Raw genomic sequence first — 15,600 nt, 5'->3', positions numbered from 1 at the left:
ACAGCAAACCCTATTGTTCTGCTGTGATTAAAACCCTATTGTTTTACACTTCGACTCACTAGGGTTTTATAGCAAACCCTACTGTTCTGCTGTGATTAAAACCCTACTGTTTTACACCGAACTGTCTCAGCCTTGTTTCTTTCTGCACTAGAGTTTGAAAGTGATCTTGCGGCAAGCCCTAGTGCTGGACTGAATATTGTGATCTATCTAGAGCTGTCCCCACGTTTATTGTCAGCATTGATCAGAATCTAGGGTTTCATATTAATCCTACTGCAAGTCTATCTATACAGTACTGATTGGATTGTGCAACTGAATTGATCACTTTAAGGACTGATTAAAACCCTAATTCTGCAAAGGCAAATCAGACCTCCTTCTAAGCTGTTTTCTGAGTTTTTTGGGGTTTTCGAACTCTCTTAAAGGGGTTAGAGCTCTACGGACAGCAACTGTTGTGTTTGTTAGTTAATTTCAGATCAGAGTTATCCCAGTTTTCTGCACATACACTGTGAATACAGATCAGGCCTATATTGTTTTTGATTGTGATTGGTAGTCCAAGTGCTGTTTTAAGACTTGTCCGAGATGGAGTTAAAAAATCAGGCAGAAGGCAGCTTTGGGAGCATCAGTTATGGTAGTGTTTCTGAGATGGGTGGTCAGATTACAACCGTAAACAGGTACTCTAGCTTCAGCCTACCATGCCTCAGCTCCAGGTACTACTGAACCTTGTTGGGTAATAGATTCAGGTGCATCCGACCACATGACTAGGTTGCCTTCACTGTTTACCTCTTACCATTTGTCATCTGGTAGGGATAAAGTATCTATTGCTAATGGCTCCCTGCTTCCTATTTTTGGGAAGGGGGACATTAAGTTATCAGATATGATCTCCATGTCTTCTGTCTTACATGTTCCTAAGCTTGATACTAAGCTCCTTTCAGTCAGTAGTTTTACCAAACACATGAAATGCTCAGTAACTTTCTTCCCTGACCGGTGTGTTTTTCAAGACCTGAAGACGAAGAAGGTGATTGGGACTGGCCGTGAGACGAATGGGATCTATCTGCTCAGGGAGAATTCTCGTCGAAAAGAGTCAAGGGATAAGAAGTCACTTGTTTCCCAGAGTGTAAGTTCAGTTATGCTTTGGCACAACCGATTGGGTCATTTGTCTTTTCGGTCCTTAAAGAGTCTGTTTCCTACTTTGTTTGAGTCTGTTGAGTTGCCCCAGTTGCAATGTGAAAGCTATGAGTTTGCTAAACATTGTAGATGAAAGAATGGTAGGATCCATCTAATGGACGCCATAAAGGTTGCGGAATGGGTGGGCGAATTTCAAAAATTTCATACCTTCTCTCAACTGGGAATCATATTCCCTAAATTTAGAATACAATATTCAAGAATCCTACTTGAACCATAATCAAACCAGATCTGTACCAAAAGATAAATGGGAGGAATATACCTGATCCGGAGAAACAGTATCTCCCAAAGTTGGTGTTCACGCCCAAAGAATGCTCCAAGATCCGTTCCTGCTGAAAATGACACAGCTGTGAATGGAACAGAACCAGCAGGGTGCGTCCTACACACTGGATCCTTCACAAGAATCCTCTGTAAGTACTAAACGCTGAATCTTTTTCAGTCTTTCTTGCAAGACTGATGTCAAGAACAGATTTCTTGACTTTCTTTTCTGCAAAGATCTAATCTTGCAATGGCAGATGGCGGCTGCAAGAAGAGATCTCCAAATCGAAAAAGGCTGAGCTGCTTTTTCTCTTTTCTGGAGAGTATGAGATCTGATCTCAATTCGCAGGAACCTTTCTTGCGATTTTCTTGGTTCGAAATCTCCTCCTTTCTTCTTGATTAAGAAACCTCCTTATTAGGAGTTATCCCAATCCAAATCAGTATTTGGATAGGGGATAATCTTAATCCTTTCTGCAGATAAAGTTAGCTTACTCCTGATCTTATCAGGATGTTACCAGATTCAAATCTAATTTGAATTTGGTCTCTAAGAGTGGATAAGGCTAAAGGCCCAATCCTTTTACTAACTTTAATCTCAAATTCGCCCCATGGATGGGTGATCATATCAGCCCACCTCGAAATGGGCTTCTAGCCCATTAAGTGTTCAGTGTCTAATTACTTTCCAATCTGCTGCCCAGTTGGGCTTCTTTGTATGGCGTGGGACCCAAGCATTGATCTACACACCAGCCACATGGGTTCAGCCCAGCCTCTAAAACAAGGCCCAACCGAATTCACTGAAAAACTCAATGAACCCCTTGAATCCATCATATGGACCCTATGGGCCCAATACTTACATTAAGTGGTCCCTGGGCCAAGCCATCTTATAAAAACCCAGGGACTGTGGGCAGGTGCAAGATTAGCCCATCAGGTATTATCCTCAATGGTCTTACACTTAACCTCTCAGCCCTTAATGATCAAGCACCGCCCGACAAGAGAGGACCTCTCCCTCGGCTGCAAGGAACAGTGCCGCACTCTCCTCTCACATGGATCCCGGGAATTAAAACCATTTGCAAACAATTCGAAACCGTACATATATATATAAATATATTAATTTTGCAAAACAAAATTCCAACGATTGAAATCAACTGCCGGCAGTTTGGTTTCCATCAGAGAGAGTGCATTCCCGATCATTACCCTTTGTCCGACAAAGTGGCTGATTCTGTCACTATGATCACCCACTCAAATGAATTCTCAAACTGCCCCAACATACCCAGGTTTTGATCCCCGCTAAGGATCTCACTGATTGGCATATCAAAGGCAGCCTGATCCAACACCTAGTGAAATGTCATAATCGAGTCTAGGGGTCAGGTGTAACTTTCCAGTTTTGCCCATCTATCTCCAAGGTCCAGGGCAATACTGGAAATCTGGTCCGGTTCAAGGATTCAAGTAATCCCATACTGCATGTGCCTCGGGTCTTACCCTGATGGCTGAGACAGGCCATCCCAACACTTGGTGGCACACCAGCATCAGCCTTGGCAGGATAAATCTCCCCAGACTTATCCAACGGCTGTGAACATTTAAAACTAACACGAGTCTCTATAAATGTCCAGTTTTAGGGTTTTACACAGAATTAAACCAAACAACATGAATCAAACATGCACTTTATTTATTTCCACTAAATAACAAAAGTACATCAAATCAGATTGAAGCTAAGGGCATACAAAAAACTGTCTAACAGTAGAAACTTTTATTCATTGAGTAATAAAATGAGTAATCGTCCTTTTGATCTTGTGCATACGGATGTTTGGGGGCCATATCACATTCCTTCTATGGGTGGGTATAGATATTTTTTGTTATTTGTTGATGACCATACCCGGTTTTCTTGGGTTTAACTTATGCGTTCACGAGATGAGGTTCCCGCCCTAACCCAAAACTTTCACCAAATGATCCTAACCTAGTTTGATGCCAAGATTAAAGTTCTTAGATCTGATAATGCAAAGGAATACTTTGCTAAGTCATTGGCATCTTACCTTCCTACTCATGAGGTTATCCATCAGAGCTCTTGCCCTCATACACCTCAGCAAAATGGGCTTGCAAAAAGGAAGAATAGGCACAAATTGGAGGTGGCTAAAGTCTTATGTTTACCTCCAATGTCCCTATTCGCTTCTGGGGTGATGCTATCCTCACGGCGGTATATCTTATTAATCGGATTCCTTCCTGGGTTCTTGATTTGCGATCTCCTTTTTCCCTTCTATACCCACATGAGGAGTTGTTTTATATTCCCCTTAAAACATTCGGTTGTATCTGCTTTGTTCAGCTTCTCGGAAAGATCTCCAAATGCATTTTCCTTAGTTATGCACAAATTCAAAAGGGGTATTGCTGCTATGATCCTGTCACAGGGAGGAAGTTCGTCTCCATGGATGTCACTTTCTTTGAAGAGACACCCTATTATCCTCGGGTTTCTCAAGGGGAGAGCAGTGAGAGTAGGGGTTTAAGTCCTTGTCTTCAGGGGGAGAGCAGTGAAAGTGGGGTAGTTCCTTTACCTATTCCATTGGGTGATGGGAGCTACAATGGTGAGGGTGGCCAGAGGGATCAGGAGAGTCAAAGGGGAGCTGCAATGGTGAGGGTGGTCAAAGGGATTAGGAGTTGAGGGTCTATCACAAGCGGTGCAGGCAGGTTGATCCCGATCATCAGCAGTCCAGGCCAGCTCCAATCTCATCTACAACTCCAGGTCCAGGCATTACAGTCCCAAGACCCATAGAGACTTCTTCTATTGTTGCCATTTCACCTCCTACAGATGACATTGATCTTCCGATTGCAGTCCGTAAAGGGAAACAACATTGTACCACATCTACAGCCCACTGTATTTCCCATTTTTTATCCTATGATCGTCTATCTCCTACCTATAGGTCCTACCTTAGTTCCATTTCCAATGTCCCTATTCCAAGAACAGTACAAGAGGCCCTATCAGTCCCAGAGTGGAGATGTGCAATGCAAGTTGAAATGGATGCCCTGTTGAAAAATAATACCTGGGAGCTAGTTGACTTGCCCAAAGGAAAGAAACCAATTGGATGCAGATGAGTATTTATTGTGAAGCACAATGCAGATGGATCCATTGAGAGGTACAAAGCTTGACTAGTTGCAAAAGGATTCACTCAGATATATGGTATAGATTACTTGGAGACATTTTCCCCGGTAGCCAAGATGACCACCATTCGGGTTCTATTATCTCTTGCAGCAAGCTACACTTGGCCTTTGTACCAAATGGATGTTAAAAATGCCTTCCTGAATGGGGACTTGCAGGAAGAGGTTTACATGCAATTGCCTCCTGGATACTATGATACAGAGACAGGTAAGAAGGTATGCCGGCTCAATAAGGCATTGTATGGTTTGAAGCAGTCAACTAGAGATTGGTTCGACAGATTCAGACTAGCTCTTGGAAAGTTCGGTTATGTATAGGCCCAATCAGATCATACACTGTTCATCAAGAGGGTGGAGTCTTCACTGACACTACTTGCAGTATATGTTGATGATATTGTGATGACAGGAAATGACAGCCATGAGATTGAGTCCCTCAAACAGCTCATTCATCAAGAGTTTGAGGTGAAAGATCTGGGTACACTACGGTATTTTTTGAGCATTGAGGTTGCTAGATCTAAACAGGGGATCTTTGTCTCTTAGAGGAAATATGTTTTAGATCTGTTGGCTGAAACTGGAAAGCTGGGTGTCAAACCTGCAGATACACCCATTGAACAGAACCACAAGATTAGTGCAGAGAGTGGGGAGCTGCTTGAAGACAAAGTTATGTTCCAGCGGCTAGTAGGAAAGCTCCTATATCTCTGCCTCACTCGGCCGAATATTACTTATGTTGTTAGTGTTGTCAGCCAGTACATGCATTCTCCTAGAACCACACATCTTCTTGTGGCAGAAAGAATTTTAGCCTACTTGAAGAGATGCCCAGGTAGGGGTATACTGTTCAAGAACAATAACCACATGAAGGTGGAGGTATATACAGATGCCGATTCGGCTAGGAGTGTTGATGACAGATGGTCTACCTCAGGATATTGTGCCCTTGTGGGAGGAAACATTGTCTCCTGGAGAACTAAGAAACAAAGTGTCGTCTCCCAGTCTAGTGCTGAAGCAGAATACAGGTCCATGGCCAACGGAGTGGCTGAAATCCTATGGCTAAGATCTCTACTTGAGGAGTTGGGTATTGAGTATGAGAAGCCTCTGATGTTGTATTGTGATAATCAAACAGCCATTAATATAGCACATAATCCAGTGCAACATGACAGAACCAAACACATTGAAGTTGACCGACATTTTGTACGAGAGAGGGTCTCATCTCAAGAAATATGCCTCCCTTACATCACATCCAGTATGCAACTAGCAGATATCCTCACTAAATTTGTATCAAGAAAGAAGCTAGAAGCGGATCTATCCAAGTTGGGAATGATAGACATTTACTCCCAACTTGAGGGGGAGTGTAGAGAAACTAATGTGGGCCCCACAGCTGTGGGGCCACTCTGTCCGTAGGGTAGAATATACCTAGTCTATGTGTTATGTTATTCTGTTATTCTAGTTCTGTTATTTATTTTTCAGTTTTTTTATATTGTTAAGTGTTATGATGTAAACACCAAGGGCAGATATGTCCTTTCATGACTAGCATAACATATAAATATAAAATTGAAGTGGCGGCGGCAGATTTATTCAGAATCTGTCCTTCCTTTCAAACCTGTGTTCTACTGCTCTCTCACTAATCTTTCTCCTCTTTCTTCTTCACTTTCTCTTCTGTTCGAACCTGAAATTCCTTAGTGCCCAAGACTGATAGCAATCTTGATCATCTTCAAATGTTATGCCACTACAGATGTCATTGTATAAACATAATACCAAGCATCAGACACAATCAGAGAGTAGTGAAAGAAGGTCAAAAAGATAATAGGATACAAATCGAAATTATATTTCTATTGACATGGAAGGAAGAGAGGAGGTAGTTCCAGGCCTGGTAGAAGGTAATATAATTTGAGATATTAGAATTAAGAACAGTAAGGAGGATGAGAGTAGGGATTATAAAGGAGGGAAAGGAAGCATGGAAGGTGGGGTGAATGCAGAAAATAGAGATTTGTGTAAACCTGATGAGGTGGGCCACGTGAAAGTAATAAAGGTGAGAGAAAATCAATATGAATATGAATATTCTGAGGTTGTGGTTTGCAGCAAGAGAATTCAGGTTAACATGCTGTTAATTAGACGATTCTTTAAGTCCTCTTTCTTGGAGATTGATCAGATTGGTTAGGGTTGGAAATCAATCAGCAAGTGAAGGTGGGGTGGTGAGTTACTGCTCACCTCAGGGATCCCTTGAGGGAGATCCGACCTCCTGAAATGGAAGAGAAGGGAAGGGGGAATGGAACAGATAGAATGACCTAATTCTCATGTTGTTTCATTGATAAAAGTGCCATATATAGGCATCACTACAAATCATGCAAAAGGGACATGCTTCTAGAAGAGCTGTAGGCATGGCCTTCTAGTGTAAAGATATTTTATGGGGTGGGGGGGGTATTGCACCTGAGGCACCGTTGGGTGCTATACTCCCACTCGGGTTCTAGGAATGACCAGTTGGGCTTCTGTCCCCAATGATGCATGGGCTTGGGCCTTATCAACTCGACCCCCGTTAAAAACAACCTTGTCCTCAAGGTTAATGGATGGATATTTTGCCACGGATGCAGAATGAACTTCCCAGGTGGCATCATCAAGATCAGGTGGAAGATGTTTCCAAGCAACCAAGACTTCCTTGACCACCTTCTTTCCAGTCTTGACACAGTGATAGTCTAGTATCGATCGGGGCTCCGGCTATAGTCTGCCCTCAGCCCCTCGTTAGTGAACTCAGTTAAGGTGGGGGAAACATGGGTGGATGCTTTGGCACACCGTTTCAATAGAGAAATGTTGAAAACAGGGTGCAACTTGGCTGATGGGGGTAAGGCTAGGCGGTAGGCCACAGGCCCGATATGCTTGATGATTTGGAATGGTCCAAAGAATCTAGGGGCGAACTTGCACCATTTATGGTGGGCTACTAAGAGATGTCTGTAGGGATGCACTTTAAGGTAGACCATGTCCCCGATCTGGTAAGTGACTTCCCTGTGTTTCCGGTCATATTAGGCCTTCATTTGCTATTGGGCCCAACTCAAGTGCTTCAGTGAATTAAGGATGTCATCACACTATCAGTTTTTTTTCCACCTCTGCCACAATAGTGGAGCCTAGTTCATATGGAATCAGTATTGGTGTGTTGCGCCCATATAAGACCTTAAACGGGGTGGTTCCTGTCATTACGTGGTAGGTGGAGTTGTACCACAGTTCGGCCTAGGGCAGCCAGTTGACCCACTGCTTGGGCCTCTCTCCCGTGAAACACCAGAGATAAGATCCGAGGCATCTGTTGACAACCTCAAACTGCCCGTCTGTCTACTGGTGGTAGCTGGTTGAGTGCCCAAGCTTAGTGCCTTGTGCCTTGAAATACTCAGTCCAAAAACGGCTCAAGAATGTTGGGTCCCTGTCGGTAATGATGGAGGAGGGAGTTCCATGTAGTCGAGTCACCTCTTGTACAAAAATCCTTGCCACCTGTGTTCTTGTGTAAGGGGGAGAAAGAGCTGCAAAATGCACATATTTTGTGAGACAATCAACAATGACCATAATAACTGTCTTACTATATAAAAGTGGGGAGGCTGGTGATGAAGTTCATCGTAATATTTTCCCATACTCGGTTTGGGATGGGTTGCAGAAGGCCTGCTAGGGCCTAGGTGCTAGCCTTAACTATAGGCACACTAGCCACTCAGACACAAACTGCTGAATTTGTTTTTTCATTCTCAGCCAGAAGTAGTGCTGATTAATCCTCCGATAGGTTCTTAGGACATCAGAATGGCCTCCCAAGTAGGGAAGCAAATGGATCAGATCGAATCAGATTCAAATCAGGTAAATCCAAATCCAATCCAACACTGTTAATTGCAGATTCGATTGGATCTGACAGACATGGATCTGAATTCGAATCCGATCAGGAAGTCGGATATTCGGATCTGATCCAATCCAATTTGTTTTCTTTAAAAATTAATAAATTATTAAAAGAAAAATAAAATATGCCAATTTAAAAAAAGAAAAACAAAAATACAAGTATTTTTAATTATTTTCATCATATATATACATGTTTTTTATAAAAAAATAAATAGCATAACAAATTTACAAAAATACAATATAAATACAGCATTGGAACCCCAATTGACCCTAACCACAAGTAGAATGCCACAGATGGAGATGTTCTTCCAAATAGAGAGGTCTATCAAAGATTGGTTGGCTGTCTTCTCTATCTATGTTTGACAAGACCAAATATATCCTATGCAGTCAGTGTGGTTAGCGAGAATATGCATGAGCCCAAAACCTCTCACACGCAAGCTGTCAATAGGATTCTTGCTTACTTGAAAGAGTGTCCTGGCAAAGGAATGTTATACTCCAATCATGGCCATTTGAAGATCGAGACCTACACAGAAACGCCACGAGCCATCATTCTTCTTGACAAGTAAGGCAGGTGCCAAAAATGGGCTAGAACTGGGTTGAATCAGCCCCCTGTCCAATATCTCTGAGACCATCTTTTCTGTTTCAGCCTTTTGAAAGTGGGGATACCGATATAGTTTGACGTTGGCTGGTGCGGACCTGGGTAAAATGGGAATGTGGGAGTCCTGAGGTGTGGTCGATCAACAGGTCTAAGGTAAGATCTGGGCTGGATAACTTAGGGCCCATATACAAGAGCATTGGCCCACCATCTGGCTGGCAGTGCTTTAGCAGCAGCCTGGGTTCAGTCTGTTTTGGAGGCCCAGGGAGGTGGTTGTGGAACTTATGGATGCAGCCCTCTATGGTGAACTCTATGGCCAAGCTGGCCCAATTGCCTCAACCACTACATTCCAAGCATGATGTCTGCTCCCTAGAAGCTCTACGGTGAACTCCCTAGAAGTTTAAGGGGGGTAAATCAACCTTTAATTTGGATCCATGTACTTGCAACTCAACCCCCCAACAGATGGTAGCTACATGGAGTGAAAAGGCCTCCAAGGATTGGATAGGTAGGCCCAATTGTTTGGCCAAGGTTTCAGATATAGTTCAAGGAGGTCCCGACTCAAGGGGTTTAGACAGTGGTTCGGGTCGAGTGGGGGTCTTTAAGATTGAACCGGTGGGACGGTTGAATCGGTGAAGCCGGTTCAGTCTTTTTTCATGGAGTCGAGCCAAACTAGTGGTTGATAGAGCAGTGGTCAGTTGGATGGCCTTTACTTCGATTCTAATGTATTCCCGTAGACCGCCAACGAAACATCCTACCAATGCCTTTTCTAGCCACCCATAAACACAGGAAGCGAGCATTTCGAATTCATTTTGGTATTCCTTTATTGTACCGGTTTCTTTAAGCTTAGCTAAGCTTTCATCAAAGTCCTCATAGTTGGAAGGCCCAAAACAAGAGCAGATGGCCTTGGCGAAGTCTGTCCATCCGATCTGGGGGTGAGAGCCCCGGTACCAATTGGTACAACAGTATAGCTTCCCCCTCTAGATAAACAAAAGCCAAAGATACTCTCTGATGTCCAAGGACATTGTGAATCTCAAAGTATCACTCAACTCTAAAGAACCAAGAAATGGGGTCATCACCTGAGAAGGAGGGGAAGTCCACCTTGGGAGGATTACCCGAACCGAACTACGACCTGCGAGCGCTGCCATGGTGGGAACTCTCAGCTTCTTCATCCTTCTGATCGGTCGATGCCGCCTTCTCCAAGTTAGCAATCATCATGGAGATCACCTCCATCTCCTTATGGTTTCCCAGCACCTTGCACATATCAGTTTTGAGCTTGTCCATGCACTCAATGGCAGATGACCTAGTAGTTGGCTTGGTGGGTCGTCGCCTTCTTCACTGAGGCTTTGATACCAGTTGGTGAATTACTGCTCACCTCAGGGATCCCTTCGAGGGAGATCTGACCTTCTAAAATGGAAGAGACGGGGAAGAGGGAATGGAACAAGTAGAATGACCTAATTCTCATGTCGTTTCATTGATAAAAGTGCCATATATATAGGCATCATTACAAATCATGCAAAAGGGGCGTGCTTTTAGAAGGGTTGTGGATGTGGCCTTCTGGTGTAAAGACATTTTATGGGGGGATGTATTGCACCTGAGGCACTGTTGGGTCCTATACCCCCACTCAGGTCCTGGGAGTGACCATTTGGGCTTCTGTCCGCCGATGGTGCATGGACTTGGTTCTTATCAGAAGATGTTGGAAGTTTCTTTTGGTTTTCATGTGTTAGTTAATGTTTGAGTGTTTCCCCCAACAATCTCTCATTATTATCTGCTCAGAACCCATCACAAATGTTGGTCCCAGATATCTAAGGTCTTTGTCATAACCATTTTCATTTTTATCCACTATCAAAAACAAAAAGCAGATGCATGAAAAACAGATAAGCACCCAATAATAGAGATAATGTTTTGCTACACTTACCTTCATTTTCCTCCTCGAGAGCAGCATATTGTTCTTGTTGTGTCTTAAATAGCATGCCTCTTAAAGCAGTCTTTTTTGATATCTGGTCTTGTAGTTTCCGCAAATCTGCTAGTGTTGTTTCTGTGTGATGTATCTTAGTCTCAACATTCTCAATGTTCCTTTCAAGTTCCTGTATTTGAGATTTCAGATTTTCTGCCTTTTCTTGATTTTGAGTAATATTTTCTCGAAGCTGCAAGAACACCATCAAAGAGGAGTGGAAATAAATGCTTTGAGTATAGCTTCATAACAACTTCATTTGGAACTACATGATTACACTGGTAGAGTTCAATGGAATTAAGTAAAACAACCACAGAGATCTAGATGCAACAAACAAATGAGGAATCTACAGTTCCCAGAAGCTAAGTGAAACAAGCATAGAGGATGACTCATTCATTCCAGAAGCCAAGGCACAGGATTGTCTAATATAATGCCATATATAGACTATAGACCTACTAGATCTATTTCACATGTACATGTAATAGGGATCATTCACAAGGTCTTGAGTACATAATAGGCACAATGAAAACCAAAATAGCAACTACAAGATTGATTTGATGATCTAAAAATGAAGCAGAGCCCAGATTATGGGAGTTTCCATAGAGCCTTGATGGGGTGTGACTGGATGCAAAGGATAAATACAGTACTAGTTTCTCTTCTGTGACTACTTCTCACCAGGTAAACCTCCAAGAAACACTAATTCTATTCACATTCATAATTTCCAAACACTAATTCCTTTAAAATTTCAACTCTTAACCTAATTCATGAAACCCTAGGAAGTAGGAAATACCAATAGAAGCCTTGTTTCCTCTAAAAGCTATGTATCAATATTCATTTTCAGATGAGGGAGGAGTTTTGACAAATCTTTATTTCTGGGTCAAACAAGGTAAGTGAAACTCCAGTTTGCATGGTAGGAAGATTAATAGTGGTGAAAACAATCTCAAAGTGTCTGGGAAAGAGAGGTCATCCTTCACAAGCTTCTTATAGGAAATTTCAATAATACCAATCTCATTGCAGAAGAGATGCATATATTTAAGTTATTTTTTATCACCAATAAGTTCTAACGCAGATCCATATTCAATACTATTAACAATGTAAAACCCATGTTTTTTAAAAGAGTAAAATAAAACCGTTCTTCCATCACTATATGGGTCAAATGGGTTAACCCATGAAGTCATAGTTAAATAATAAAACTTTAAAATAGATATAAATAAAAAATTACAAAAACTATCATACCTGGGTATCTGTACATACCTAGCATACTGGTGTCAGATATGACACTTATACTGGATACTACATGGATTCTTCTAGGTGCTCTATAGCATTAAAAGTTTTAAAATATGTAAGTTTGTATGTTTAACAAATTAAATTATAATATAAAATAATGTACAAGTTAAAGATTTAATTACAGATGTGAAGACATAATGCTTTAAAAATGATATTTAGCTCCAAAAGGTAACACATCATATAAGCATATTACATGGGATACCCATACCCGCATCCATGTCAGGATTATTTAGGAAATGGAGAACCAAATTCCCGTTTCCTGATATATATATATATATATATATATATATATATATATATAATATATATATATCCAGGCCAAATAAGAGCCAGAAGGAGGATTGTAACAGTTCTTTCGTGATGAAGCTGGTCTGTATTCTGTGGAATTGCAATTCGTCCAGATTTCAGTGCACTTCAGGTTTTGTTTATCTTATTGTTCTTTCTCCCCCCACCCCTGAAAAGAAAGAAGGATACTATTGCTTGTTTGCCTTTTTGTTTCATTCTCCCTCCTCTTTATACATTTCATGTTCTCATGATCTTCACTTAGAAAGTGTTGTTTATTTTATATGTGATGCTACGCGATCCGGGGAGCTCGCCCGGCGGGAACACTCCGATGCCATAGTAGGTTGGCCGATCACCCATGCCCTACATGCAAGACTCAAGCTGGTCACCCCGTGCTATTCCGATTCTGAAGTCTGTGGGGAACTTCATTGCCAGATAATAAGTGGAGACCACAACACGTAGGGCATGAGTGATCGGCCGACCTACTATGGCATTGTACGGGGAGGGGGTTGCGACCACTAAGAAGTCGTGGTTGAGCCTCACTATGCTAGGCCAAGTGTCGACTTCCACAGGTATTGTAGTCCTTCCCAGGGGCCTGACTTCCTCTCCACTGAAGCCTACCAAGGAGTATTTGTGGGCTTCACGTCGCTTTCTCGAAGCTGTAGCTAGTCGAATGCTGCTTTGAAAAGTGTAGAGAACACTGATGTGGGCCCCACAGCTACGGTCCCACTGTGTTCGTAGGGTAGAAGGTGTTCTTGTCTTCCTAGGGTTAGCTATTGGTCATTTAGTTGTTACAGTTGTGTTATTTATTTCAGTCTTTTTGCTTTATTTGTTATGTAAAGACTAAGGGCATATTTGTCCTTTCCATGTAATGAGCATAACCTATAAATATTAATTAAAGTGGCGGCGGCAGAACATTAAGCTTCTGCTCCTCCTTTTCAACTCTTGTGTTCTACTGCTTCTCCTCCCTTCTCCTCCTCTTTTCTCTTTACCTTCCTTATTTTCGAACCTGAAATCCATTAAGGTTCAAGACTGATAACAGTCCTGAACTTCTACTTGGTATCAGAGCTAGGATTTCTCATGTGAGTCTAGTCCAGCCGACCACATGAGAACCATCTAAGGCTGGAAGCTGAGAAAGTAGAGTTCGTTGACTGGTTCTTGGAGATCTCCAGAGGATTAGCAGCTGTTTGAAGAATTGCCACAGTTGCAGCAAGTTGATGATCAGGAAGAATCAGAGAAGGCTAGGGTTCGGGTAACCTTGGAAGGCAGCGAACAACATCCTATTGTAAGTTTTTTATTTTCTGAGAGAAGTACTATCAGAGAAGATAGGTTGGACCTATCTAGCAAGGGCGGCCGAACCACTCTAGGGTTTTATCTTTCTATTCTCTAGGGTTTTGTCTTAAGCCTACGACAAACCCTAGTGCTGGACTGCACCTTGTGATCTAATACTACAACAAACCCTAATAGTTCTCAACATTGATCAGTTTTAGGGTTTCATATTAACCCTACTACAAACCTTATCCGTACGGTACTGTCTGGAGTGTACGGCTAAGAGTTTACTTTTAGGACTGATTAAAACCCCAATTCGGCTTTAGCATATCAGATTGTTCTTCAAACTGTTTTTCAGTTTTCTTTTGGGGTTTTGAACTCTTCTAAGGGGGTGAAAACAGTTTGGACTGTTGCTGTTGTGTGTGGTTACTGATTCCAGATCAGTTTTATACCTGTTTCATGTACATCCACTATGAGTACAGATTGGTTCTATATTGATTTTGTGATTGTGGTTGATAGTCCAAGTGTTGTTTTTGACTGTAGTAACCCTAATTTTGAGACTTCTGGTTCTTGACCAAAATGGAGTTTAAGAATCAGGCAGAAGGCAATGAACAGCAGTTATGTGGTATGTGGGCATTGTAAGAACCCAAACACACAAAAGAAACATGTTGGAAGCTACATCCTTATTTGGTCCCAGCAAAGTTAAGAAGCAAGAAGGGTAACGTTGATGTGGCAGTGCATACTAATTCAGCATCCTCGTCTGGCACAAGAGGCACATTCTTAGAGACCTTAGCCGCAGTTCGGGCTGCTCTTATACAGTTGGAAGGGGAAATTGGGAACTCAGCTCAGCCACCGCAGTCACCATTAGCCCCCACCACATTGTTGGGTAATAGATTCAGGTGCATCCGACCATATGACTAGCTTGCCTTCATTGTTTACCACTTATCATTTATCTTCTGGTAGGGATAAAGTATCTATTGCTGATGGCTCTCTTGTCCCCACTTCTGGCAAGGGTGACATCAAGCTATCGGATACCATCTCCTTGTCTTCTGTCTTACATGTCCCTAAACTTGATACTAACCTTCTTTCAGTCAGTAGTATTACCAAACACATGAACTGCTCAGTAACCTTCTTCCCTGACCGGTGTGTTTTTCAGGACCTGAAGACGAAGAAGGTGATTGGGACTGGCCGTGAGACGAATGGGATCTATCTGCTCAGGGAGAATTCTCGTCGAAAAGAGTCAAGGGATAAGAAGTCACATGTTTCCCAGAGTGTGAGTTCGGTTATGCTTTGGCACAACCGATTGGGTCATTTGTCTTTTCGGTCCTTAAGAAGTATGTTTCCTAATTTGTTTGAGTCTGTTGAGTTCTCCCAGTTGCAATGTGAAAGCTGTGAGTTTGCTAAACATTGTAGACACTCTTATTCGTTAAGCAATAAAATGAGCAATCATCCTTTTGATCTTGTGCATACGGATGTTTGGGGGCCATATCACATTCCTTCCATGGGTGGGTACAGATATTTTCTGTTATTTGTTGATGACCATACCCGTTTTTCTTGGGTTTATCTTATGCGTTCACAATATGAGGTTCCCGTCTTGACCCAAAACTTTCACCAAATGATCCTAACCCAGTTTGATGCCAAGATTAAAATTCTTAGATCTGATAATGCAAAGGAATACTTTGCTAAGCCATTGGTATCTTACCTTCTTACCCATGGGGTTATTCACCAGAGCACTTGCCCTCATACACCTCAGCAGAATGGGGTTGCAGAAAGAAAGAATAGGCAC

At 42.2% G+C, this 15,600-nt stretch overlaps 1 protein-coding gene across 2 annotated transcripts in view; it reads right to left on the bottom strand.

The window, feature by feature from the left end:
- The window catches only part of RAD50 (DNA repair-recombination protein (RAD50)), a 133,896-nt gene that overhangs the window by 108,208 nt on the left and 10,088 nt on the right, over nucleotides 1-15,600 (bottom strand). For both annotated transcript variants that reach the window (XR_016110919.1, XM_088981614.1), the window contains exon 6: nucleotides 10,941-11,169. Coding sequence is in view for 1 of the 2 variants with exons in the window: in XM_088981614.1 (XP_088837740.1) it covers nucleotides 10,941-11,169 (229 nt within the window). In the remaining variant the exon portion in view is untranslated. The remainder of the gene's footprint in view (nucleotides 1-10,940; nucleotides 11,170-15,600) is intronic.

Source organism: Nelumbo lutea, chromosome 3, assembly GCF_056320005.1.
Source record: "Nelumbo lutea isolate HS-2025 chromosome 3, American lotus-T2T, whole genome shotgun sequence".
In the NCBI taxonomy this organism is placed as follows: domain Eukaryota; kingdom Viridiplantae; phylum Streptophyta; class Magnoliopsida; order Proteales; family Nelumbonaceae; genus Nelumbo; species Nelumbo lutea.
The sequence above is the reverse complement of the archived record's forward strand: the minus strand, read 5'-3'. Positions and strand labels throughout refer to the sequence as shown.